General features: G+C 47.2%; 1 protein-coding gene and 1 pseudogene across 1 annotated transcript; both read left to right on the top strand.

Annotated features, from left to right (window-relative positions):
• Window positions 1–14,249: 14,249 nt before the first annotated feature.
• Window positions 14,250–18,485, top strand: LOC108802714 (annotated as a pseudogene).
• A 3,641-nt stretch (window positions 18,486–22,126) lies between these two features.
• Window positions 22,127–24,926, top strand: LOC108802713 (E3 ubiquitin/ISG15 ligase TRIM25-like). The gene is made up of 4 exons (XM_018574571.1): window positions 22,127–23,162; window positions 23,331–23,809; window positions 23,974–24,075; window positions 24,891–24,926. The coding sequence occupies exons 1-4, from the start codon at window positions 22,127–22,129 to the stop codon at window positions 24,924–24,926; spliced, it is 1,653 nt and encodes a 550-aa protein (XP_018430073.1).
• The last annotated feature ends 594 nt before the right edge of the window (window positions 24,927–25,520 follow it).

The raw sequence follows: 25,520 nt of genomic DNA, 5'->3' as shown, positions 1-25,520 counted from the left end.
ATCACAATTTGTTCTGGAACTAGATTGGAACGGCTCCATCGGCTTCCATAGCAAAAATGTTAAGAGTTGGAAAAGTAACATCCCCTGAAGGCCAATTTCAATGTGGAAGGAAATCTGTTCCAGACTTCCATGCCCAAGCAACAAAGCTCATGAAAAATGTTACAGATAAACATTCCCCCAAAAGGCTTATAGAAAGTTCTAGAAATTGAGCCCTCAACCCTGACAGGAAAAAACTCATATTGCCAAAGTCTAAGAATGATCCCCACCCCCATGACGAGAGGTGTAACTTCTCATCTAACTGGCACATCTTACTTCAAGATCCCTACCTAGGAAAAGACCCACCACACCACAACGCACCTTCAGACAAACTTAGGGGGGGAGGGGGTTAGGCAATCCAGCTGTGGTGAAACCACGAAGGTTTTTCCAGTCACATGCTAACTGTAACACCTGGTGTGAGGTTGGGGTTTTGTGGATCACAACTGCGGAGGCCAATCAGACGGAACCCTGGTTTCACTCCCAATCTTAACGGGGAGTTAGGGTTCAAGCATCACAGCCAAAATAAACAGAAGTAAAAGGATGGATGGGATTATTACTGCATAAACCCAATCACATGTAACAGTAACAAAAGATGTAAAGGTTCAGGTTGTCAATTAGGGTAGGATAGATAACAGCTATGGTTTAGAGGTAAAGGTGTATTCTCCAAAAGGACCACTAGATGGAGCATGTAAATTAATCCAGCTTCTCTGTACACACAGTCAGTTTAACTCAATGGTGAGCAATATGCCAGGGTACTTGCGATTAAATGGAGTAGCAGAAGGAGCTGGGGGTCCAAGTGGAGTTCGTTAAAGGTCCTCTGTAGAAGGTAGCAGTATTGGATGGTATGGGGGGTCCCAGGAGACAGCAGGCGTTCAGTCTTCAATATTGGAACGCCATACTGTCTCACTGGGGTGTTTATATAGGGCTAAGAGGCGGGGGGAGGAGCCGCCGAACGAGACGAAGCACTTCCGCGTGCCAAGGTGGAACGCACCCGCCGTCCGAACCCGGAAGCGGATGCGCGCGCACCCCGCCGGAACGCAGACGGCCCGTCCCGTGAGGCAGAAACCTGTACCCCCCGATTCCCAGGTGAGCGGTGACGGCGGTTGCCGTTACACTAACCAAATGCCAATATCCGGGATGTGTCGCCTGTAACCTAATCAGGTTCAAAGAATTCCCATCTACAAACACAAGTGAAACTTATTCTATAAAGTCTCTCCGGACTGGTGAATCATTTACCTTCTGGAGTGAATGCGGGCTTCAATACACAAGACGGGCCACACAGAAACTATGGGGCAGAATCGGACAACATTCAGTACTCTTGAAAACACGGGGTCTCCAAGCATTTTGCCACCGCCCGCCCATCACCTACCACTACCTCGTCTTATGTTTCATGTGACCTTCCTTCACTTCAAATTGTATCTGCCGCTCTCCATCGTCCTTCTTATGTGGAATCTCAACAACCACTTCTGACCAAATGATCTTAGCTCAGGATCGTCCTGACCACAACCTTGGAGAGAATCGAGAGGGACCACCTGCAAGGAGACGGAAGTATGTCCCCGCAAGCCTTCTTCCCACCGCTGCTCGATGTCCCATATGAGATATCCAGCAACCATTTCCATGTATTGCCCTTCGAATACCTAAAGCCTGTTATGTGATGATTTCCTGCACTCCAAATCCCTACACCTAGATGGATGGTCTCTCGGGACCTGTGTCCTAATTTTCTCTCCCTCCATGCTTTTGGAGTTCTATTTCTAACATTTCTCCGGCACTGTCAGATGAATCTGCAGTCCTCAGCTCTGTCCTCCACAGCCGCCCCATCTGCCCCTTCGATGCATCCAGGTTCTAGGAAGTCCTTTTTGGCCACTGGTGATGTAACTCCTGCGTATGAGCACAGGAGTTACATCCTCCCCGGCACCCGAGCATCAGGGACATGCGGTCGGGAAGCAGGAAAGGCAGAGTCTCACCTTGTATTATGGAGGAAAAAGCTGTCAGCTTCAAGTCTGAAGCTGACAGCTTTTTCTCCATTCAGATCGGCTTCTATCAGGTTACATATCAGGGAAATCCCCCCCCCCGCTGTGTAACCTGTCATGGACGGAGCGCTGGATGTTAAAGGAGAACTATGGGGTCAGTGTTTTCCCCCATAGTTCTCCTTAGGGTAACGGGAGGACACAAACTAGCGTCCTCCCGTCACCCTAGGATCAGTATATAGGGAGCTGCAGCTCGCGGTATACTGAGACGCCGCAGCCGGAGCGGATCCCAACATCGATGTCGAGATCCGCCCAGCTGCGTGAGTGACAGCTGGCTCTGCCTATCTAGAGGCAGAGCCAGCTGTCACTCACGCAGCTGGGCGGATCTCGACATCGATGTTGGGATCCGCTCCGGCTGCGGCGTCTCAGTATACCGCGAGCTGCAGCTCCCTATATACTGATCCTAGGGTGACGGGAGGACGCTAGTTTGTGTCCTCCCGTTACCCTAAGGAGAACTATGGGGGAAAACACTGACCCCATAGTTCTCCTTTAATTACAGGCACCGCTGCATCCGACTTTACAGGTAGTTAGGTTACACGGCAGCGGGCTTCCCCAACGCTGGTGTAACCTAACTTGGTGAGGCAAGAGCTGTCACAGCCTCTACTCTGTGTTAGAGGCGTGAGCTCTGTGGATGGCTTGGACCAATGGCAAAGCTCCAAAAAATAAAAAACCCCACTGAGGCCATCGATCTCGATGACTCAGCCGTGACGAGCAAGTGAGGGACCGGGAGGCTCCTCCCTTCCTCCTTCACACTAGCCAAAGCTTCGTCAGGACACGGGTGGGGCTGGGCGTGACGGAGGTGGGGATGGGCGTGCTGGGGGCGGGGCTGAGTAATGCCTCACCAGGAAGTAAAGGTACCGCAGGTCACTGTCATGCGCTCAGGTCAAGATGGGGTTGATGAGGGGACTTCTCTTGTCCGAAACAATTCCATGTACAGGACCACGGGCAATGTGCTCGAACCTGCACTAGTCTTGTGGAGTGCAGAGATGAGACTTCGCCCGTTTCATCTGCCAAAAATCCTGACCTCCCAGAGATTTTGTATTTAGCTGACCTCACCTCCGCTTTGGGCCTTCCCGTATTAACATTTGCATCGTCTACCTGACAAGCCCACAAAATTGTCTCCAAGGAAGTCTAGAGCTCTTCAAAAAGTTACCCGAAGGTTGGAAAGCAGCATCTGGAGAACGGTCCTCTGTGCAGATCGGCATTACAAGAGGTGGTCTGCCAGAAAAGGGTTCGAGAGAATGAACTACAAGGGGAAAGTATCTGACCACGGACATCATTGCTTCCATCCAGACACGAGGCGAACGCTTCCCTTCTCACAAGGTCAGTGAGGGTATTTGTAAGGGCAAAATGGCGGCCGCGCATGCGCGCAAACCCAATCCCCATGTTGCCGGAAAACACGCCAATGCGCGCAAACCGGAAGTGCGTGAAAACACGGCAAACGGCCGTCGCACAGGAAGTGATGCTGCTACCTGGTTAACCTCACCATATAAAGACAAGTCTGCCCCTGCTCCATTGCCGATGGTCTTTTCAGCTATTGTCCCTGTTGGATTCCTGGGACCTGCCTGACCCGGCTTGTTTGGACTTTGCTATTGGATCGCTGCTTGCCCCTGACCTCGGCCTGTTTCCTGCACTTTACCTTACATAGTTACATCGTTAGTCAGGTTGAAAAAAAGACACAAGTCCATCAAGTTCCACCTTTAGAGATATGGAGAATAAAACAACAAAAAAAAAGAGAAGAAAAGCCTAAAGAGGCCTTCTGCCTCCAGATTTTGTACTCTGCTGCCCGGCTGGTTTCCGACCTCTGGCTTTCCTGACTACGCTCCAGTCTGTTGTTCCTGCTCCACGCCGTCTGCTTGGTGGACCCCCGGCTTGCTCATCAGGACGTCTCCTGCACAGTGTCGGTTCCCATCAGTGGTGCTACTCGCTGTCCAACTTCTCCCTGTTCCCACCTCCAGGGACAGAAGGACACGAGTCTGGTGAGAAGCCTCCGCACCCTCCGGTCTGGGCCTGGACATTACTGATAATGGCCGTGCACTAGTCACATGAACACATGACGTCATTCTTCTGAACAGTGGTCCTACGTGATAGAATGCAGACAGGGGTGGGTTATGGTCTGTCACAAACCCTGTAAAGAGGGTTTAAAAGCTTGAGGGAATCACGGAAATGTCTTCTTTGCTGATCTCTGTCTCTTTATGGACCCTTCAAATGAGTTCTGTAGCCACCAGAACCCTTATGGGTTATTGAAATATCATATCAACAAAGTGTCCCTTCCCTCCTCCTGACTAGAACCGGGCGTGCTGTAGTATAATTTTCTTCGGATGAACAGGAAATAAAGTTGATTTGATTGCTCTGGGTTCCACGGGTGCCAGCGTGTGAATTCCCAGAAACCTTTTTTGTGGGGGGGATAACTGGAAGAGAAGAAGGGAAAGTCAACACTTTGGGGCAGAGGAGGATGGCCCTAAAGAATGAGGACAGAAGAAAACTCTTTTAGTTTAGTCTGTCGAAGTCAACCCAGCAGCACAGCTTTGCCCTCTGCTCTTTCCTCCATCTTCCCGTTCCCCTCCTTTCAGTGGCTGCAGAGACTATTTCCTGTTCTGTCCTTCCAGGCAGAGATCTTCTTCCCATGTTAAGCTCCTCCCTTCGACTGTCTGGACTTGTAACTCAAAACAGCACAACCTCAGTCACATGCTGCAAAGAACCGTGCCATGTTCATGTGTGTCCCCTACATTCACTTTGTCTGCTGCCTTGCCTACCTCACCCTGTTGTGCCGCCTGTAACAGTGGTCGGCTCTTCTCCTTTCCTAACTCCCACCCCAAATCAGTTCAGCCCCCACATTTCCAGCAACAGCCAGGCACACAATTACCTGATCACCACCACTGACCATCAACCGCTGTGCATTGCAGCCTCAAGGTACTCACACCACCACCCCCCTCTCCAGCCTTGGTTGTCACAGCACCGGAAGAGTACCGCATGTCCACTTCTTTACCGTATTGCCACTGGCTCTGTCAGAGTAACATTCACACGCCACGGCATTGCCACCATCTCTGTCAGAGAATGTATACAACGTTCACACACCAAAACATTGCCATGGATTGTGCCAGAGTAACACTCACATACTACAGCACTACAATTCTCCAACCCGGAGCTCTGAGTCCAATACTACCTGAATTCTCCAACCCGGAGCTCTGAGTCCAATACTACCGGAATTCTCCAACCCAGAGCTCTGAGTCCAATACTACCTGAATTCTCCCACCCGGAGCCCTGAGTCCAATACTACCTGAATTCTTCAACCCAGAGCTCTGAGTTTGTAGAAATTTACAAAGCCCATATACACTCTGTACAATAGCACATGAGCACAACATACAGAGTGTGGGATGCCAGGAGTAATGATGTCACAGCACTTCCTGCTTTTCAGCCATGTTGTTGGAGACCCTGGTGAGGACATGACGGAGGAGGGGAGATTAGGGTAATGATGTCACAGAACTTCCTGCTTTTCAGCCATGTTGTTGGAGACCCCGGTGAGGACATGGGGTAGGAGAAGACAAGAAGACTTTCATTGACTAAGACGGAGGGAGCAGTTTGGAAAACGAACACACACACAGCCGGCTGGTTTGTGAAGTAAGCTTCCTCTTCTTTGAGCATTTTAAGTCTTTGTTGTATCCCGGTTTCTGTCAACCACTGGGGTATATTTTGAGTTATATTTACTGCAAGAGGGAAGAGGGTTCTCAGAGATGTCTGACCGTCTATAATACACTGTGTACAGGTTGTTAGGGGGGAGGTGTCTGAACACGGCTCAGGGACATGGAGGGAAGGGCCCCTGATCGATCGAAAGTTAAAACTTATGGAGTTGAGGGACCACATGACTTCCGGTTTCCTTAGAACTACGAGGTTTGGGCAAGAAATTTGCTGTGCGTACCTCGTAGTTCTAAGGAAACCGGAAGTCATGCGGTCCCACAACTCGATAAGTTTGGACTATCGATAGAACACCCCCACTCAATACGTCCTTTGTCTCAGGCTGGGAGAGGGAAGACGGATTATCTCCATGTTTCTTGCAGTGAAGTGATTGTGATGTAGAGCGTTGATTCCGGGAAGATCCTCTTTCCTCAGGCAATCAGGAAGGAATTGTTTCCCTGTAATTCGGAGCATGCTTTATAATGGTTGTCTGCCTTCCTCAGGATCAGCGGCGGGTTCTGTGGATGAATGTTTTTATGTATTTTTGTATTTTCGTTGAACGCGATGGACATTTATCTTAACTATGTAACAATAACGTTACCCCTCAACAGCAGCAGGTAGGGCTGAAACAACTAATCGATTTAGTCGGTCATGAGCATCGTTGTCAACGGTCCAGCTGCAATCGGAGGGGACACAGACCCCTGAAGCCGGTGCCCAGCAGTGAGGAGAGCTCCCCCCGCTGCATCAGCTCTGCAGCTCTCTTTCCCGCTGGGAGTCCGCTGCATGCTGCAGTCTCTGTCCCCTTTGATCGCCGCTGTTCTCTCACGCCTGTCACTGCAGAGGCAGCGGGGATCTGAAGGGACACAGAGCTGATCCACTTGATGGCGCCCAGCGGGGAGTAGAAAGCAGTGACAGGGCCAAGTCTGGAGCTAGGTGGTGCGGGGAGGCGAGCTGTGGAGCGATCAGCAAATATGTGAAATATTTGCTGATCAAGTTAGATTATAAGCCCTCAGGGGCGGGGCCATCCTTACCATCCTGTCTTGAATTGTATTGTGATTGTAATGTCTTCCTTATATTTTAAAGCGCTGCACAAACTGTTGGCGCTATATAAATACTATGTAATAATAATAATCAATCCCTGTAATATTCAAACATCGCCGTGATCAGTACTGATCATTACTATGTTTGTAAATACCTGAGGACATAGTATTCAGATACCATATCCCCAGTTATGAATGAACAGGAAGTGATCTACCTCACTTCCTGTTCATTGAGTGCTGGGGCTGCAGAGAAAGAGATTGTGTCCTCAATCTCTATTTTGTTTTATTTCGAAAGGAAAATATCAGGTTGAGCAGAACAAACACATGGGCGAAGACTGAATGGACAAGGTGCAGGCTATCTAGTGACCTGGTGCCTACATCATCACTGTGAGACAGGAATTACCCAGGAGTCTAGCCAGTGCAGCGGAGTGATGATGTTTGAGGGTTTGGACATAAGAGGGCGCCAGAGAGCAACCACGGTGTCAGGAACACTTCAGCCCTGCTGCAAGCAACTGTACAAGGCAGGGTAAGAAACCCTGACATATCAGCATGCAAGAAGCACGGTTCATTTCTTCGGAGCACATCGTGAACAGAATGCCTGAGATGAAAAGATGATGCAGAAGGTGTTTGAGAGAGATCATGCTGAGCCTGCACCACCTCTTATGGAAGGGGAAGAATGTTGGTAGCTACCATGTTTTATTATGTGCCAACCTCGCAAGCCAGACTGGATCAGGGTGGTCTTCCACTCAAGTGCTCGATATGAAGGTGTTTCCCGTAAAACAAGATCCTTTTCATTGGGCCTGATGTGATAAACAACTTCACGACCTTGCCTGGAATCGATCCTGGGGACCTTTGGTCTCTGGGTTGTTTTCATTGCTTGTGGAGCCACTGGAGGGTTCAGATTTTGTGCTGACCTTGTCCTATCCACCTACATTGTATGGGGGCTCTGACCCCACCTACTGGTCAGCTGCAGGAAATGACCTAATCTGCCACCTATAAATACTGTCCTCCCCTTCCTCTCTTTGCCCTAGTATAGAATTTCCTGTGTGCATCCTGAGTGTAATGATCTTTGCTATATTAGATTCCAGGTTTATGATCTTCTGCTTGTCCTCCACCTGCCTTTGGATTACCCTTGTGTACCGTGCTTCCATTGGTTGCTGACCCGGCTTCTTCTGGACTACCCTTTGGACCCGTTGCCTTTGGTTTGTTGCTGACCCGGCCCGATTTCTGATGCTGAGTTTCCATCTCCTTTTGGTACTGCACAATTCTAATTACTGGCTACTGACGCCATACTGTGCGTAGTTCCTTTAATTATTATTGTATTGCTGGTCCTGTTCTGCTTACACCTCGCTCATCGGGTCTCTGCATATCCCGGCTGGGAGATTCCCATCAGTCTCTCCACCTAACACCGGGATAACAAGACGACCGGTCAGGAAATTGGAGTGACGGGTGGGACTTCTTGGCAGGCCTGACACTTATGTGAGTTTCCCCCCTCCCGTTTTCGGCAAGATCCAGTTGCTGAAATGTCCGACACCCGGCCAACGTTCCATCATTCACAAAGATAACTGAAATGTCTTCAGGTTCCGAAGGTATGGCAATAATGATGTCAACGACAGTCATAGACTGCTGGATGAACGGTAAATGTTTACGGTAAACAGCCCGTACCCTATCCGGCAGAAGCAATTTATGGGCTGAGAAGGACAGCTCAAGATGGCAAAAAGGAATTTGGATCTAATGTACACTATATTGCCAAAAGTATTGTAGCCCCTCCCCCAACATCAGTACCTGACCTCACAAATGGTCCAACATTCCCATACACACACCCCTAAACCTTGTGGATGCCTTCCCAGAAGAGGCGGAGCTGTTATAGCGGCAAATGGCGGAGCCAACCCAATACTGAACCCTACGGACTGAGACTGGGGGGCCATTAAAGGTCATGTGCGTGTAAAGGCGTCCCAGTACTTTTGGCAATATAGTGTATGTCAGTTTGTAGAAAATAACTTCTATACAGGTGGTGGGCTCACGTCTCTGCCTATGGAAGAAGGAACAATTCTTCTCCGAACCAGAACTCGGGATAGACTTGCCACCGCTGGCCTCGGGCTTCGCACAATTGTCTCTAACAAGGTAATGAGAGCTTTTCTCTCTGATCATCATGCTGTCAGTGTAAAGGGATGTGAGCTGGGATCCAACCTTACCCTTACGCAACGCAGTCTTGGATTGCTTTCATATGTTCACGTGAGACACGTTCACATTTCATGACAAGCCCTTCACCAGCAGTTCTGTCCTCAGTAAACAGCATTTATGATGCGCTCATCCACTAGGTTTTGTAGCACCCTGCACCATTTATAGGGAAGATACCACTTAGACAGCTTTCTTCTGAGAAAGCCCTTTACCCAGAGAAAAACAACAATGGTGGGAGTCATGGAAGGAGCCATTGAATGTGTTTGAACAGCTCCTGGTGCCTTGTTCTGAAGCTCTTGCATCCCTAACAAATGCCACAAGAGATCTATGTCGTCTCTGATGCATCCAATGAAGCAGCAGCTTGTCAGGTAGCCCATATAGTTGATCCGTCTGTGTCACTAGCCGCAGCTCCAGCCCTCAGCTGTGGGTGAAGGAATCTGGCCTCAGTGTGTTTCAGCTTGTGTGCTGGCTGCAGATTTGAGGTCTGCTTCTGCCTCATGCCCCCAGTTGGAATTGACCTGTGTCCTTGGAGGTGCCCTATTTAAACATCATCAGCCTCTTCCTCAGTGCTTGTGATAGGCTCTCCTGGCTGAACAAGTGCGCTCTCTTTTGTTTTGTTTCCAGAATTGACCTCTTGCTAGGTTTCTCGGATTCTTGCTTGTCTGCTTCCTGCCCTGACCTCCTGCTAGGTTTCTCGGATTCTTGCTTGTCTGCTTCCCACCCTGACCTATTGCTAGGTTTCTCGGATTCTCGCTTGTCTGCTTCCTGCCCTGACCTCTTGCTAGGTTTCTCAGATTCTTGCTTGTCTGCTTCCTGCCCTGACCTCTTGCTACGTTTCTCATATATTTGCTTGTCTGCTTCCTGCCCTGACCTCTTGCTACGTTTCTCGGATTCTCCTCGTCTGCTGCCGGCCCTGACCTTTCGCTTCGCTCTTGGATTCCACTTCAGCTCTCACCTTCTACTGCCCTATGATATGTTAACTCTGCGGGCCTGTAGCGACATCCACGGCCTAGAGTATATATTGTCCAAGTCCTGGGGGTATCCTAGTTCCTGTAGGCACACTAGCCTTAAAGGAGAACCCCCGAGGTCAGTGTTTTTCCCCATAGTTCTCCTTAGGGTAACGGGAGGACACAAACTAGCGTCCTCCTGTCACCCTAGGCTCAGTATATAGGGAGCTACAGCTCGCGGTATACTGAGACCGCCGCAGCCGGAGCGGATCCCGACTTAGACGTCGGGATGTGCCCAGCTGCGTGAGTGACAGCTGGCTCTGCCTATCTAGAGGCAGAGCCAGCTGTACCCGCCCCCTCCCCCGTCCGTTCCGCCAGTCAGCGCTGGCAGATCGGAGCGGGGAGAGGGGAATCCAGCCCCTCCCCCTGTCACGGCAGAGAGCCGTGACAGGATCGAGAGGTGAGCGAACGCCGGTATGTGTTCGCTCACCTCCCGATCTACTGAGCCGACCTGTGACAGTCTCATTGTCACAGGTCGGCTAGAACTATGAGGTGAGTGAAAAGCCCCCCCCTCATAGTTCTCCTTTAAGGGAAAGGCGGCTGCTATAGGTGAAAACAACATCACTATATACTGGGACCCGGGTGTTTGCTTATCTGACCTGACACAGCTGTGGTAGCCGACCTCAGAGTTATAATTCCAAGAGGCTAAGTAAGTGAGAGTTTCATCCTGGGTAAGGCCAACCATGGGTAAGGCCAACCATGGGTAAGGCCAATCTTGTTTAGGCCGGGTTCACACCTGGGCGTTTTTCAGCGCTGAAAAACGCTCAGCAAGTGAAATCCCGGGAATCCCTATGGGCATAGTTCCCACCTGGGCGTATTTCAGCCCGTGGAAACGCAGGTAAGCCTCTTACAAGATGACAGATCTCCCAGTTGAGAAATGAAGCTCCGCCCTTTACTAACGTTGGTGTAGATGTTTCTGACCCCTGGTCTGTAGTTACAGGCGGGACTCATGGCAGTGTCATTAACAACAGATATTGGGCTGTGCTGTTCACTTGTCCGAGCATTCGTATAGTCCACATTGTAAAGTTGCTGAGATCTCGCTGTAGGACTTATGGCAGAAAAGGTGAAACATTTCTTCGACGACGAGTACAAATGGGGTTTCAACTCGCATACGGGAGGTTCTTGGAAACGCATGATAGGGATTGCAGGAAAATAACAATGGATACTGTGCTGCTTGACCTAAAAAATCTCCACCCTTCACTCATGGAATCATGGTCACCCTTCACTCATGGAATCATGGTCACCCTTCACTCATGGAATCATGGTCACCCTTCACTCATGGAATCATGGTCACCCTTCACTCATGGAATCATGGTCACCCTTCACTCATGGAATCATGGTCACCCTTCACTCATGGAATCATGGTCACCCTTCACTCATGGAATCATGGTCACCCTTCACTCATGGAATCATGGTCACCCTTCACTCATGGAATCATGGTCACCCTTCACTCATGGAATCATGGTCACCCTTCACTCATGGAATCATGGTCACCCTTCACTCATGGAATCATGGTCACCCTTCACTCATGGAATCATGGTCACCCTTCACTCATGGAATCATGGTCACCCTTCACTCATGGAATCATGGTCACCCTTCACTCATGGAATCATGGTCACCCTTCACTCATGGAATCATGGTCACCCTTCACTCATGGAATCATGGTCACCCTTCACTCATGGAATCATGGTCACCCTTCACTCATGGAATCATGGTCACCCTTCACTCATGGAATCATGGTCACCCTTCACTCATGGAATCATGGTCACCCTTCACTCATGGAATCATGGTCACCCTTCACTCATGGAATCATGGTCACCCTTCACTCATGGAATCATGGTCACCCTTCACTCATGGAATCATGGTCACCCTTCACTCATGGAATCATGGTCACCCTTCACTCATGGAATCATGGTCACCCTTCACTCATGGAATCATGGTCACCCTTCACTCATGGAATCATGGTCACCCTTCACTCATGGAATCATGGTCACCCTTCACTCATGGAATCATGGTCACCCTTCACTCATGGAATCATGGTCACCCTTCACTCATGGAATCATGGTCACCCTTCACTCATGGAATCATGGTCACGCTTCTTGCAGAGGTGTTTGCCATAATTATTGCTAGATCACAGGTTCCAGTGTCCCCATACCCGAGAGTCTCCAGTGCTGCTCACTCCAGCCACTCTCCCCACCCAAAAATTGGGACAGCTGCTGCTACTCCTGAAGAATTTGACCGCCCCGATGTTCACGGACCGCAACCAAAACCGGTTCCACTCCTCCACAATGTGTTATGGAGTCATTGGATTAAGGAGTTCCTTTTCTAAGCTTCATGGTCATGGCAAATGGCAAACTAACACACCCTACCTACAAGTGGGTGACTTCTTGTAAGGAGTCCATTGGCCCATGGGGCAGATTACGAAAACAATGCCAAGTATCAACAGAAAGCTACAGAAAGTCAGAATAATGAAAGAAGACTTCTTCTATCTGAACAAGAGGATTATTATTATTATACAGGATTTATATGGCGCCAACAGTGTGCGCAGCGCTGTACAATATAAGGAAGACATTACAATCACAATACAATTCAAGACAAGATGGTAAGGAGGGCCCTGCCCCTGAGGGCTTACAATCTAAAAGGGGAGGGGCCAGTGATACATGAGGAGGGAGCTGTGTGGAATGAATGGTTGAGTGGTTGGTTAGGTGGATGAGTCTAGCAGCTGCATTCATGATAGACTGAAGGGGGAGGAGCCTGTGTAGAGTTCGGCCAATGAGGAGGGAGTTGCAATAGACAAGACGAGAGATAACAAGGGAGTGGATGAGTAGTTTTGCAGTGCCATTGGTGAGGAAGGGGCGTATTTTGGAGATGTTAGGAAGGTGAAAGCGGCAGGATTTGGATAGTGATTGGATGTGGGGAAGAAAGGTGAGGTCCGAGTCAAGGATGACACCTTGCACCTTGGCATGGGGGGAGGTTTGGATAGTTGTGTTATCAATCTCAAGGGAAAAGTTGGGGGAGGGTGCACGGGCGGGAGGAAATATGAACTCAGTTTTTGAAAGGTGCCGTCTTCAAAATGAGAAACTTGATTAGGATCATATCCTGGAACTTTGGCATGGCCACGGCAGTCCTCTGTTTCTCATCCAGCTAACATTACTTTAAAGGAAGCTTACAGGTCTTACGGGGTTATTCACAAAATGGTGAAGAGTTTGGAGAAGTGAATGAACCGGTAAGAGTTCACTTCTCCGGCCTTCTCCAAACTCTGCACCCTTCTGTGAATAATCCTGATAGTGATGATATTTGCATTATTTCCCTATTGTATTCCAGATGTTCCATGACAAACGTCCTTGCTTATACGTTTGGACCTCTTTACTAAGTTTGCTCCTTGTCTTGCACTCTCATATTTCAGACGGGGAACGCCATGTTACTCATGCATTGTGGCCTGCTGTTTAACATTATTTGTTTCTAATTTGCCTTTTACCAAAATCTGTCCCTAGCTGCCCCATAAGTCCACTTTTCCCTATCTTCCGCCCTTAGTTCTAACTCTCCCCATACTAGGGATGCACCGATACCGACACAAGTATCAATATCGGTGCTGATACCGAGTATTTGCGCGAGTACTCGTACTCGCCCAAATGCTCCGATGCCTCGCACGAGTACTTCCTGTATCAGGAAGCCGGGGGCAGCGCGCCATTACACGATGCCCGGTTTCCTGTTGGCCGGGAAGCGGCTCCATGCTCCCTCGTCACTTGTCCCTATCTCCCTCTCCCCGCAGTTCCTTTGTTCTCACTAGTGCTAGTCTCCATCCCATCCACGTGTGCATTGGTGGTGCGGATCATACTAAGATCTTGTAACCTAACGGGGATGTTGACAAGATCTGCACAGGTTTGAAATGAATGTCTCAACCATCTTCAAGGTGGGATTCTGATTGAGTCAACTGTCTTCCAAGGCAACTGAGATTGTAAGTTATTGCTCTCTGGCTACAACGTCATAAGTTTACACTTTTAATTTGTAGACCGGGAAGGAAGAACAGGAAGGTTCTGTGTCTGGAAGGTTGTGTGTCTTTGGGTGTCTGGGAAGTAGTGAGGAGACAATAGGGGTGTTCAGGTGTATGAGGAGACACTTGGAGGGCTTCAGGTAAGTTGTATGGGGGGCTCCATGATTTCTAATAGTGGCCCTACCTATAAATACAAGTCATAGTCTCTGCCTGACCCTGTGTCTGTATGTACAAATCTGCTCACACTGGTTAATGAAAGACTTTCACTTTCTCTCTTCTGCTGATAGCGATGGCGTCTGCTGATCTGAGAGCTGAGCTGGAATGTTCCATCTGCCTGGACTTTTATACAAATCCTGTAACATTGCAATGTGGACACAACTACTGTAAGGACTGTATTGGTCGTGTGCTGGATACACAGGAGGAGTCCGGAGGTTATTTCTGTCCTGAATGCAGAGATGAGTTCCAGAACCGTCCACCGCTTCAGAAAAACATTACCCTGTGTAAAATATTGGAGACCATCCAGACTACGGAGTGTAATCAGGACAAAACCGGGATCTTCTGTACTCAGTGTTATCACGCTCCTGTACCTGCTGTGAAATCCTGTCTGATGTGTGAAGCTTCTCTGTGTGACAACCACCTGAGAGTCCACAGCAAGTCACCAGAACACGTCTTATGTGACCTCACCACTTCCCTGGAGAACAGGAAATGCTCCGTCCATAAGAAGATCCTGGAGTATTACTGCACTGAGGACTCTGCCTGTATCTGTGTGTCCTGCAGGCTGGATGGAGAACATCGAGGACATCAAGTGAAGACTCTGGGTAAAGCATCTAAGAAGAAGAAGAAGAAACTGAGGAATGTTCTTCAGAAACTAATGTCAAAGAGAGAGGAGACGGAGAAAAGAGTCCAGAGTCTGGAGGAACACAGGAGGAAAGTACAAGGAAAAGCAGCCGGGGAAACAGAGAGAGTCACTGCCCTGTTCAGAGACCTCAGGAGACGTCTGGAGGACCTGGAGAAGAGAATCCTGAGTGACATCTCCGGGCAGGCAGAGCGGACCTCCCTCTACGTGACGGATATGATCCGGGCGCTGGAAATAAAGAAGGACGAGCTGTCCAGGAAGATGCGTGACATTGAGGAGCTGTGTAACATGACGGATCCACTGACTGTCATACAGGAATCAGACACAGGTGACTTGTGTGATACTGAGGATGGAGATGATGAGGACAGAGAGAGACATGATAGACTCCTCCATGATGGGGGGGGGTCTGGATGTGGCTGGGATCTCACACACATTACACACAGGTATATCTGATATCATGTCTGGGGTAATTGTACAGGAAGGTCCAGGCACACATGTCTATCCACATTCTAGTACAGAGGGCAAAGGTCAAACCACTGCTGAACCATCCAGGCCACGTCCCCGACCCACCCCCACCGTACAACACTCACACCTCCAGGCTGGAGGTTCAAACATTGGGGCTGTACAGCAAACATCGGGGGTGACAGACATATTACTGGATGTGTACACAGCCGGCAATAGTCTACATATATCACATGACAGCAAAACTGCAACCTGGTCAGACATAAGGCAGGATCGTCCAGAAACTCCAGAGAGATTTTGTTTTCCTCAGGTGTTGAGCAGTCAGAGTTTCTCCTCAGGGCGACATCACTGGGAAGTGGATGTCGGGGGGGCAGATGCCTGGGCAGTCGGGATGTGTTACCCCAGTATAGAGAGGTTGGGAGTTAATTCACTGATTGGAGAAAATAAGAAGTCCTGGACTTTGGACATGAGGTGTTATAATTACTCAGTGAGACATGACGGGAAGGAGGTCCGATTACCCGGCAATGTCTCCAGTGACAGAGTCAGGATAGATCTGGATTATGAGGCCGGGCGGATCTCCTTTTATGAACTGTGTGACCCGATCCGACTCCTCCACACCTTCACCACCACCTTCACTGAGCCCCTCCATGCCGGGGTATGTGTAGGGGAAGGTTGTATTAAGATATCTGGGGGGAATCAGAGGTGAGAAATCTGCCCAGAGACTGGTGACATCACAGGGCGGGGAGAATATGATTGGTGGTATACTCAGCCAATAGGAGAGGGTAGTGGACAAGAAACATTAATAATTTATTAATTAAGCTGCAAGCACTGGGACTGTCATCTTCATCCTAAACCTCACGTCTTTACCTAGTGTGTCACTGACCAGGAACAAGCATACAGGCTTGTTCTGGGTCAGTGACGCACTAGGTAGTGTAGCCAGGATCGGGATGTCTGGAAGAACATTGTCACCTGGACAGGAAGTGACAGGATAGTGATTGGACTATTACCTCAATCCCCATTCTCCCCTTCAGTCCCGGCACCTCTATGATCCTTATGGGGCAGAACAATGGTTACATTTCCTCTATGGTCCTATTCATGTGATAAAGAAAAATCCTTCTGATCTGCGTTACTAATGATGAGATGACATCACTAAGTGCTTCTATGCTCATGTTGGGTTCTTTCTAGAATAACAGGCTGACTTGCTGGAATGACTTTACAGAAAGATGTGATTAGAACAAATGGTTGTTCTCCGGATCCTTGGAATGTCTTGTTGTAGAACACAGTGACAGTTGGTCTCCTTGTTCTACAATGAGGTATTTGGGGGTCTGGAGGTGGGACAAGCTGATGAGGTGTTCTGAGATGACAGAAATGAATGTCTCTTGTAATGAATGATGTGCTGCTTGTACAAATTCTTCACTCAATGATGTCATAGGTGACATGTTTATGTTTGGGGGCGGTCCTCCATGACAACTGTCCAGGATTGGAGGTCAGATGAAGAGGTCAGATCCTTGGTCCACCCGCCATGTCTAAGGATCTCCGTGTCTTCATCTCTCTACTTTCTCATCTTTACTTTTACTTTGTAACTCTTCTCTTCTAAATAAACTTTCTGAACCTTCACCGTGATCTCAGCTTGTTGGTTTCCTCATCACATCCCACAATATCTCTGTCATGAGTTGTCATAGCGATGGAACACACAGGGCAGAGTTTGGGGGACAATCAGGACTTTCTATGGTCAGTATTGTCTTCCAGGAATCATTTTCTTCTCTATATAAGACACAAACACAGAACATAATGGAAACAATATCTACTTCTGCTTCGTATGACCAGTGATCGTTATAGAACAGTTCACACGGCATTCCCACCACTAGATGGATCCGAGGAGGAAATTCCTCTCCCACTCCGCTGAGGGAAGATGAATGTAAGCGGCTCATCAGAACCACTTTGGTGGAGAAGCCATTCAGGTCATCGGTTGTCACTCAACCACACAGCCGTTCTGATGTCATTCCGCGCCCGCCTGCTGTACACGCCTCCTTCTGTATTCAGTCAGCAGTGATGTCACTTTTGAGATGTTGAAGGATCATAAAAACAAAAACAGAGGCTGGAAGTGCTAAGATGAAGGAGGCTCACAGTAAGCAGAGCTCATAGGAGACCAACAGGCAGTATGCAGCCCATAAACAGGAAGGGAGAAAACTCCATTCCACCAAATACTCTGACAGTCTGGGCATACGTCCATATGTGTGCCACTTTTCCATGTAACCAGACCTGAACTGCCAAGCTTCTATCTCCTCTGTGTCTCTGACCGGCCCAAGTGCACCGCGCATGATGCCACAGATGGAAATAAACACCAGACAGAAATTGTACCTCCTCTCACTCCATCCAAAACTGGAAAAAAACTTTGGCTGGAGTTAGGGTCTAGGCAAAGCCCATTTTTTTTTAAAGGGAAGGGTTAAATGTTCCGTTCCTTTTTTGTGGTCTGCTTCCTGTTTAAGAGATTTTCTTTCACTTCCTGTCCCAGAGACACAACAGGAAGTGAGAAGAAATATCTACGAAGTGAGGGGAAATCTTCTCAGTTGTCACCAGAACAGGTGTCCCCATTGGAAGAAGTTCCCTTTATTTCAGTTCTAAGAAGGGATTTCCCATCACTTCCTGTCTTGGTGACAAAGGTCATCAGGACACATAGAGAGGGGGAATCTCCCCAGACACAACCACAGATCACAATGAAACCTGACAGAGGTTCTAACCCCTCCCCCACTGCATCCAACACTAGACAATAAAACATTTGGGCTGTAAATAAGCTTTACATTGAAGATTACATTTCATCCCAAAGCTAATCATTGATATGAAGCCACCACTGACCCCGATCCTTATAGATGGTCAGATATCTCCCCAAGAACAGCAGACAAGGAGATATCTGACCATCAACTAACAGTCCATTATGACTATCACCAACACTGGCAGAGGCGCATCACGTGTGGCACTTTCCGTCCTTCACACTCTCCTCCACAGAAGGATCGTCATCCACAAGCTGGAACATCGTCCTCCAACTGTCCCATCATCCCCTCCGGCCGTGCAGAGAAGACATTATCATTGGTGGCCATGATCATAATCAGAAACATATTTTCCTTCCATTGTGCCGTCTATGGCCGTCCTCGATCTCCACCGAACTCCGTAACCCAACAGCTACACCTAATAATAATCCTGACATAACGTGTCATCACAATAAAAATGGCCATCACACCGATAAAGCCACCAGAGCCCCATAGAAGACTCAGGAACGTACTGCGCCACACCTTCTGTGTCTACAAATCCGGCACCCAAATCATCGATCAGAGAACCACCGATCCACAAGATCCGGATGTCGGCCTGCAGCAGACACCAACTCATTAGAGACGGCCTCCAGGTTTCTATCTTTGGTTCCTTTAAAGAAAATGTATTCTGCTTTTTATATTTTATTATTTTGGGTGAATTGATTTAGTCAGATAAATATAACATATTACAGATGTGGATTTCAGATTTGCCGCTTGCAGACATATGAGGTCGTAGGACAGCTGTTACCAAGAAGCAGAGCTGAGGGACAGGGACATCAGACTACACACACACACAGGTTTACCCTGCTCAAGTAACATGGACCATGAGTCGGAGGTCACCAGGAACAGTCCAAAAGTCAGGGCTGGCTGTAGACAGACATAGGTGGTCAAGAGCAAGGCAGAGGTCATTAAACAAGAATCAATGGAAGATGCAGCAGATAACCAGAAACATGCCAGAAGTCGGTACATGTGAATCAATGGAGGACACCGGTTGGATACTATGGGCTCAGCAGGTAGTTTGCTAAAGCGTCGTTGGGGCAGGGACGAACCAGGAGCTTGAAGGTTCTCAAGTGCACACCTTCTTCATTTATCATGGAGAGCCTCAATACTGCTGACAAACCATACATTCGCCCATCGTGTTAGTTTTAAGGTGGTATTTTTTAAACAAATTAATAAAATGTGCACGTGAGAGCCTTCAATAAGGTGTAAGATACCATTAAGTATTGGAGTCTAGCGATGTCTTGTGACCAGCCATATTTACATGGTGCATAACATTTCCTGCTATACTTTGTTGGTGCACCAGAAGTAGGGTTGCCACCTGTCCAGGATTCACCCGGACAGTCTGGGTTTTAAATGCTGTGTCCGGGTTTCATGGCAGCAGAAACCCGGACACAAGATGTCAGGCAGACAGGGGCAACCAAAATTAAGATAGGGGCTACTGGCCCCCCACTAAAAATAGTCTCAACTGTAATATTTACAGTACATATGAATGGGTGGCGCTATTTACAGGACTCATTCTCCTAAAAAAAAGTCTGCGCGTTGCTAGAGTGTTCAGGTTTCGCTTAAAGAAAAGGTGGCAACCCTAACAAGAAGATCTACATATACCGTATTTTTCGCTCCATAAGACGCACTCCCCCCCCCCCCCCAAAAAAAGGTGGGGAAAATGTGTGTGCGTCTTATGGAGTGAATCCCTATTGCCCGACGGCCAGAACATGCAGTTTCGGCCGCCGGGGCGAATAGCTTGTTGCAAAGCAGAGCTAAATGTACAGTGGGAGCCGCTGCTCGTTTGATACAAGTGATCTATTCAGATCACTTGTATTAAAACCGAGCGGCAATCGAGCCCGGGCCTTCCCCCCCGCTCCTCTGGGGGACCCGTGACCACGGGATAGGAGCTCACCATAGAGCCCGTCCGTCCGTTCTTCCTCTGTTCTATGTGATCACTGAGACCGTGGCGCTGTAATCACAGCGCCACCTATCTCAGCGATCACTAACTTACGGATCCTGCTCTGCTCTTCACTAAGCACCTGGACTCCAGCTTGCACGGCGTAATCACAACTGGCACCCGTGCCACTTGCTGTCTGCTTGGACTCCGTCCCCAACTCCAGAGTGCTCGGGACACGAGGTGCAAAGGAGGCCTCCTCACACATTCAGTCTCCAACCAGGTCCGTGACATTATTACCACTTTCTGTTGTATCTCCATGGACTAGGGGTACTGTATGAGATATTAGTGGAACAGAGAGAAATTGATTGCAGGATTCACAGCAGTTTTTGCCCTCGACTTCATATATTTTAAAAATTAGAGAGTATTATCTAAAAAAAAAAAAATTGTCTCAAATATTGTTGAGTGGCTGGACACCAAGTAAGCAGCTTGGTTAGGCCACAATGAAAGAGGGAGACATGAGGCAGATTTTATCCTGAAATAAACATTAGAGTGTATTGTTTCAGAGATAATAGCCACAAAAATTGTTCAGTGACTTGGCAGTATGTAAGCAGCTTGGTTTACCTACAATGTAAGAGGGAGAGATGAGGCAGTTATTATCCTGAAATAAATATTAGATTGTATTATGTCTGAGACAATAGCCATAAAACGTGTGCAGTGGCTTGACAGTACTGTATGTAAGCAGCTTGGTTTAACCACAATGTAAGAAGGAGAGATGAGGCAGATTTTATCCTGAAACAAATATTAGAGTGTATTTTATTTCAGAGATAATAGCCACAAAAAGTGTTCAGTGGCTGGACAGCATGTAAGCAGCTCGGTTAAGCCACAATGTAAGCGGGAGAGATGAGGCAAATTTTATCCTGAAATAAACATTAGAGTGTATTATTTCTGAGACAATAGCCATAAAAGGTGTGCAGTGGCTGGACAGCATGTAAGCAGCTTGGCTAAGCCACAATGTAAGAGGGAGAGATGAGGCAGCTTTTATCCTGAAACAAATATTAGAGTGCATTTTATTTCAGAGACAATAGCCACAAAAAGTGTTCAGTGGCTATACAGTATGTAAACAGCTTTTTAAGGTTGCAATGTACACGGCAGAGACAAGACAGATTTTACCTTGAAATAAACATTAGAGTGTATTATTTCAGCGACAATAGCGACAAAAGGTGTTCAGTGGCTTGGCAGTATGTAAGCAGCTTGGCTTACCCACAATGTAAGAGGGAGAGATGAGGCAGCTATTATCCTGAAATAACCATTAGAGTGTATTATTTCTGAGACAATAGCCATGAAAAGTGTGCAGTGGCTTGGCAGTATGTAAGCAGCTTGGTTTAGCTACAATGAAAGAGGGAGAGATGAGGCAGCTTTTATCCTGAATTAAATATTAGAGTGTATTATTTCAGAGAGAATAGCCACAAAAATTGCTCAGTGGCTTGGCAGTATGTAAGCAGTTTGGTTTAGCCACAATGTAATAGGGCGAGATGAGGCAGATTTTATCCTGAAATAAACATTAGAGTGTATTATTTCAGAGATAATAGCCACAAACATGGTACAGTGGCTTGGTGGCATGTAGGCCTCTTGGTAAGGCCACAATGTAAGAGGGAGATATGAGGCAGCTTTTTATCCTGAAATAAATATTAGAGTGTATTATTTATTAATTTTCTGATTGGTTTCTCTTTTTTATGAATCAGTGTGAATGTTAATTTTAGCTATTTTTTTTTTTTAGTTTCTTTACTATATACCCTTTCTTATCTATACTGATATTCACCATGAGAATACCATATACATCTTCTATAGTCACATAGTCTTACGCTATTTTATGTTCTTTGTTCCTATGCCCTATGGAAGAGGGACGTTCGAACCCCAAAACACATTTGCTATTTCCTTGTACAGTAAAATGAACTGGACACCTAGTGGTGCTGTGGAGCTGTCATGTATTTGTATATTAACTCCCCGTGACTAAAGGAGGGTGTAGCAGGAGAATCTTGTGAAGGGGAGGAGTGAATAACAGCATATTTCACAATCTGAATAGAAATGTACATATTCAGTCACACTGGGTAACGAGTGTCAGAGACTTTCACTGTCACTTCTCTATTCTGCTGTCAGCGATGGCGTCTGCTGATCTGGGAGCTGAGCTGGAATGCTCCGTCTGTCTGAAAATTTCGACAGATCCCGTAACCCCGAAATGTGGACACAATGTCTGCCAGGACTGCATTGGTGGTGTGCTGGATACACAGGAGGGGTCTGGCGGTTATTCCTGTCCTGAGTGTAATCAAAGGTTTGAGAAACATCCTGCCCATCAGGAGAATCTGAAAGTGCCTAACATTGTGGCTCCAAAACCAGATCAGGAGGAGTCCGGGGTCCTCTGTACTCAGTGTTATCACGCTCCTGTACCTGCTGTGAAATCCTGTCTGATGTGTGAAGCTTCTCTGTGTGACAACCACCTGAGAGTCCACAGCAAGGCACCAGAACACGTCTTATGTGACCCCACCACTTCCCTGGAGAACAGGAAATGCTCCGTCCATAAGAAGATCCTGGAGTATTACTGCACTGAGGACTCTGCCTGTATCTGTGTGTCCTGTTGTCTGATTGGAGGACATAAAGGACATCAGGTGGAGTCACTGGATGAAGCCTCTGAGAAGAAGAAGAAGAAACTTAGAAATGTTCTGCAGAAACTGATGACAGAGAGAGAGGAGACGGAGAAAATAGTCCAGAGTCTGGAGGCACACAGGAGGAAAGTAGAAGGAGAAGCAGCCGGTGAAACAGAGAGAGTCATTGCCCTGTTCAGAGACCTCAGGAGACGTCTGGAGGACCTGGAGAAGAGAGTCCTGAGTGTGATCTCAAGGAGGGAAGAGCAAGCTTTACTCTCTGATCTGATCCTGCAGCTGGAAGTAAAGAAGGACGAGGTGTCCAGGAAGATGCGTCACATTGAGGAGCTGTGTAACATGACGGATCCACTGACTGTCTTACAGGAATCAGACACAGGTGACTTGTGTGATACTGAGGATGGAGATGATGAGGACAGAGAGAGACATGATGAACTCCTCCATGATGGAGGGGATCTGGATGTGGCTGGGATCTCACACACATTACACACAGGTATATCTGATATCATGTCTGGGGTAATTGTACAGGAAGGTCCAGGCACACATGTCTATCCACATTCTAGTACAAAGGGCAAAGGTCACATCACTGCTGAACCATCCAGGCCACGCCCCCGACCCACCCCGACCGTACAACACTCACACCTCCAGGCTGGAGGACCAAATATTGGGGCTGTGCAGCAAACATCGGGGGTGTCGGGGGTTACAGACATATTACTGGATGAGAACACAGCCAGTAATTATCTACAGATATCAGATGACAGGAAATCTGCATCAAAGTCAGATATAAATCAGAATCGTCCAGAAACTCCGGAGAGATTTCAGTATTATCCTCAGGTGTTGAGCAGTCGGAGTTTCTCCTCAGAGCAACATCACTGGGAAGTGGATGTCGGGGGGTCAGATAGCTGGATAGTCGGCATGTGTTACCCCAGTATAGAGAGGAGAGGAGGTCAGTCAGAGATTGGAGATAATAAGAAGTCCTGGGGTTTGCAGAGGAGATGGGGTTGTAATCAGTACTCAGTGACACATGACAGGAAGGAGATCCGAGTACCCGGCAATATCTCCATAAACATTGTCAGGATAGAGCTGGATTATGAGGCCGGGCGGATCTCCTTTTATGAACTGTGTGACCCGATCCGACTCCTCCACACCTTCACCACCACCTTCACTGAGCCCCTCTATGCCGGGGTATATGTCTTGAGAGGTTGTATAAGGATATGTGGCAGGAATCATATGGAAGGGATCAAATGGAAGGACTGCTGATCACAGAGCGGAGAATCTGATTGGTGGAATACTGAGCCAATTGGAGGAAGCAGTGGAAAGGAGCAATTGTTGTTGACTTGTTTATAAAGTTGCTGGCTTCAAAGCCGTCATCCTCATCCTCATCTAGTGAGCCACTGACCAGGAACAAGCATGCAGGAATTCAGGCTTCACTGGCTGCACGCTTGTTCCAGGTGAGTGACACACTTGGTAGTGAAGCCAGGATCAGGATGACAGCTCTAGACGTTCTTCTCATAACCTTCTAATAATATTCTCATAACGTTCTTCTCATCACATTCTTATAATATTCTCATAACGTTCTTCTCATCACATTCTTATAATATTCTCATAACGTTCTTCTCATCACACTAAATTTAAACATGTTCACATTGGAGGTGAGGAGATTAAGGGGGGATATGATTTCCATGTACAAAATGTTCAATGGTGACGGCAACATTAGCGATAAACTGTTTAAAATTAACTCCATTACAAAAAGTAGAGGCCACCACCTAAAATTGGTGGAAACAAATTTCCAGCACAAGGGGCGAAGGGGGTTCTTCACAGTGAGAGCGGGTAGTGTCTGGAACTCACTGCCACAGGCAGTGATTTCAGCAAAAAATGTGGAACTGTTCAATAAACTTTTGGACAATTTTTTAAGGGACCGTAATATACAGGGGTACGGGTAATATACAGGGGTACAAGTACTCCTAAGAATGAGATCCTATAGGTTGGACTTGATGGACTAATGTCTTTATCCAACCTCAAATACTATGTAACTATGTAACACTCTCATAACATTCTTATAATATTCTCATCACGTTCTTCTCATAGTGTTTTCATAACGTCCTTCTCATACTATTCTCATAACGTCCTTCTCATACTATTCTCATAACGTTCTTCTCATACTATTCTCATGACGTTGTTCTCATAGTGTTTTCATAACGTTCTTCTCCTAACGTTCTTCTCATAATGTTCTCATAATGTTTATCTCATAATGTTCTTCTCATAGTGTTCTCATAACGTTCTTCTCATAGTGCTCTCATAACGTCCTTCTCATACTATTCTCATAACGTTCTTCTCATAATGTTCTCATAACATTTATCTCCTAATGTTCTTCTCACAGTGTTCTCATAACGTTCTTCTCTTAGTGTTCCCATAACGTTCTTCTCATAATGTTTTCATAACATTTATCTCATAATGTTCTTCTCATAGTGTTCTCATAACGTTCTTCTCTTAGTGTTCTCATAACGTTCTTCTCATAATGTTCTCATAACATTTATCTCATAATGTTCTTCTCATAGTGTTCTCATAACGTTCTTCTCTTAGTGTTCTCATCATAACATTCTCATCATAGTGTTCTCATAACGTTCTTCTCATAGTGTTCTCATAACGTTCTTCTCATAGTGCTCTCATAACGTCCTTCTCATAATGTTCTCATAACATTTATCTCATAATGTTCTTCTCATAGTGTTCTCATAACGTTCTTCTCTTAGTGTTCCCATAACGTTCTTCTCATAACGTTCTTCTCATAATGTTCTCATAACATTTATCTCATAATGTTCTTCTCATAGTGTTCTCATAACATTCTTCTCTTAGTGTTCCCATAACGTTCTTCTCTTAGTGTTCCCATAACGTTCTT

The sequence above is a fragment of the Nanorana parkeri genome, unplaced genomic scaffold (assembly GCF_000935625.1).
Source record: "Nanorana parkeri isolate BGI_ZX_2015 unplaced genomic scaffold, ASM93562v1 scaffold3053, whole genome shotgun sequence".
Classification (NCBI taxonomy): Eukaryota; Metazoa; Chordata; class Amphibia; order Anura; family Dicroglossidae; genus Nanorana; species Nanorana parkeri.
This window is presented reverse-complemented; position numbering and strand designations above follow the sequence as displayed.

Bases quoted from the DNA above. Each gene is read 5' to 3' on its own strand.
- LOC108802713 (XM_018574571.1), top strand. From the start codon at position 22,127: ATGGCGTCTGCTGATCTGGGAGCTGAGCTGGAATGCTCCGTCTGTCTG. The intron at 23,810-23,973 runs GTATATGTCTTG...TTGTTTATAAAG, and splicing joins CTGAGCCCCTCTATGCCGGG to TTGCTGGCTTCAAAGCCGTC. The intron at 24,076-24,890 runs GTGAGTGACACA...TTCTTCTCATAG, and splicing joins TGGCTGCACGCTTGTTCCAG to TGTTCTCATAACGTTCTTCT.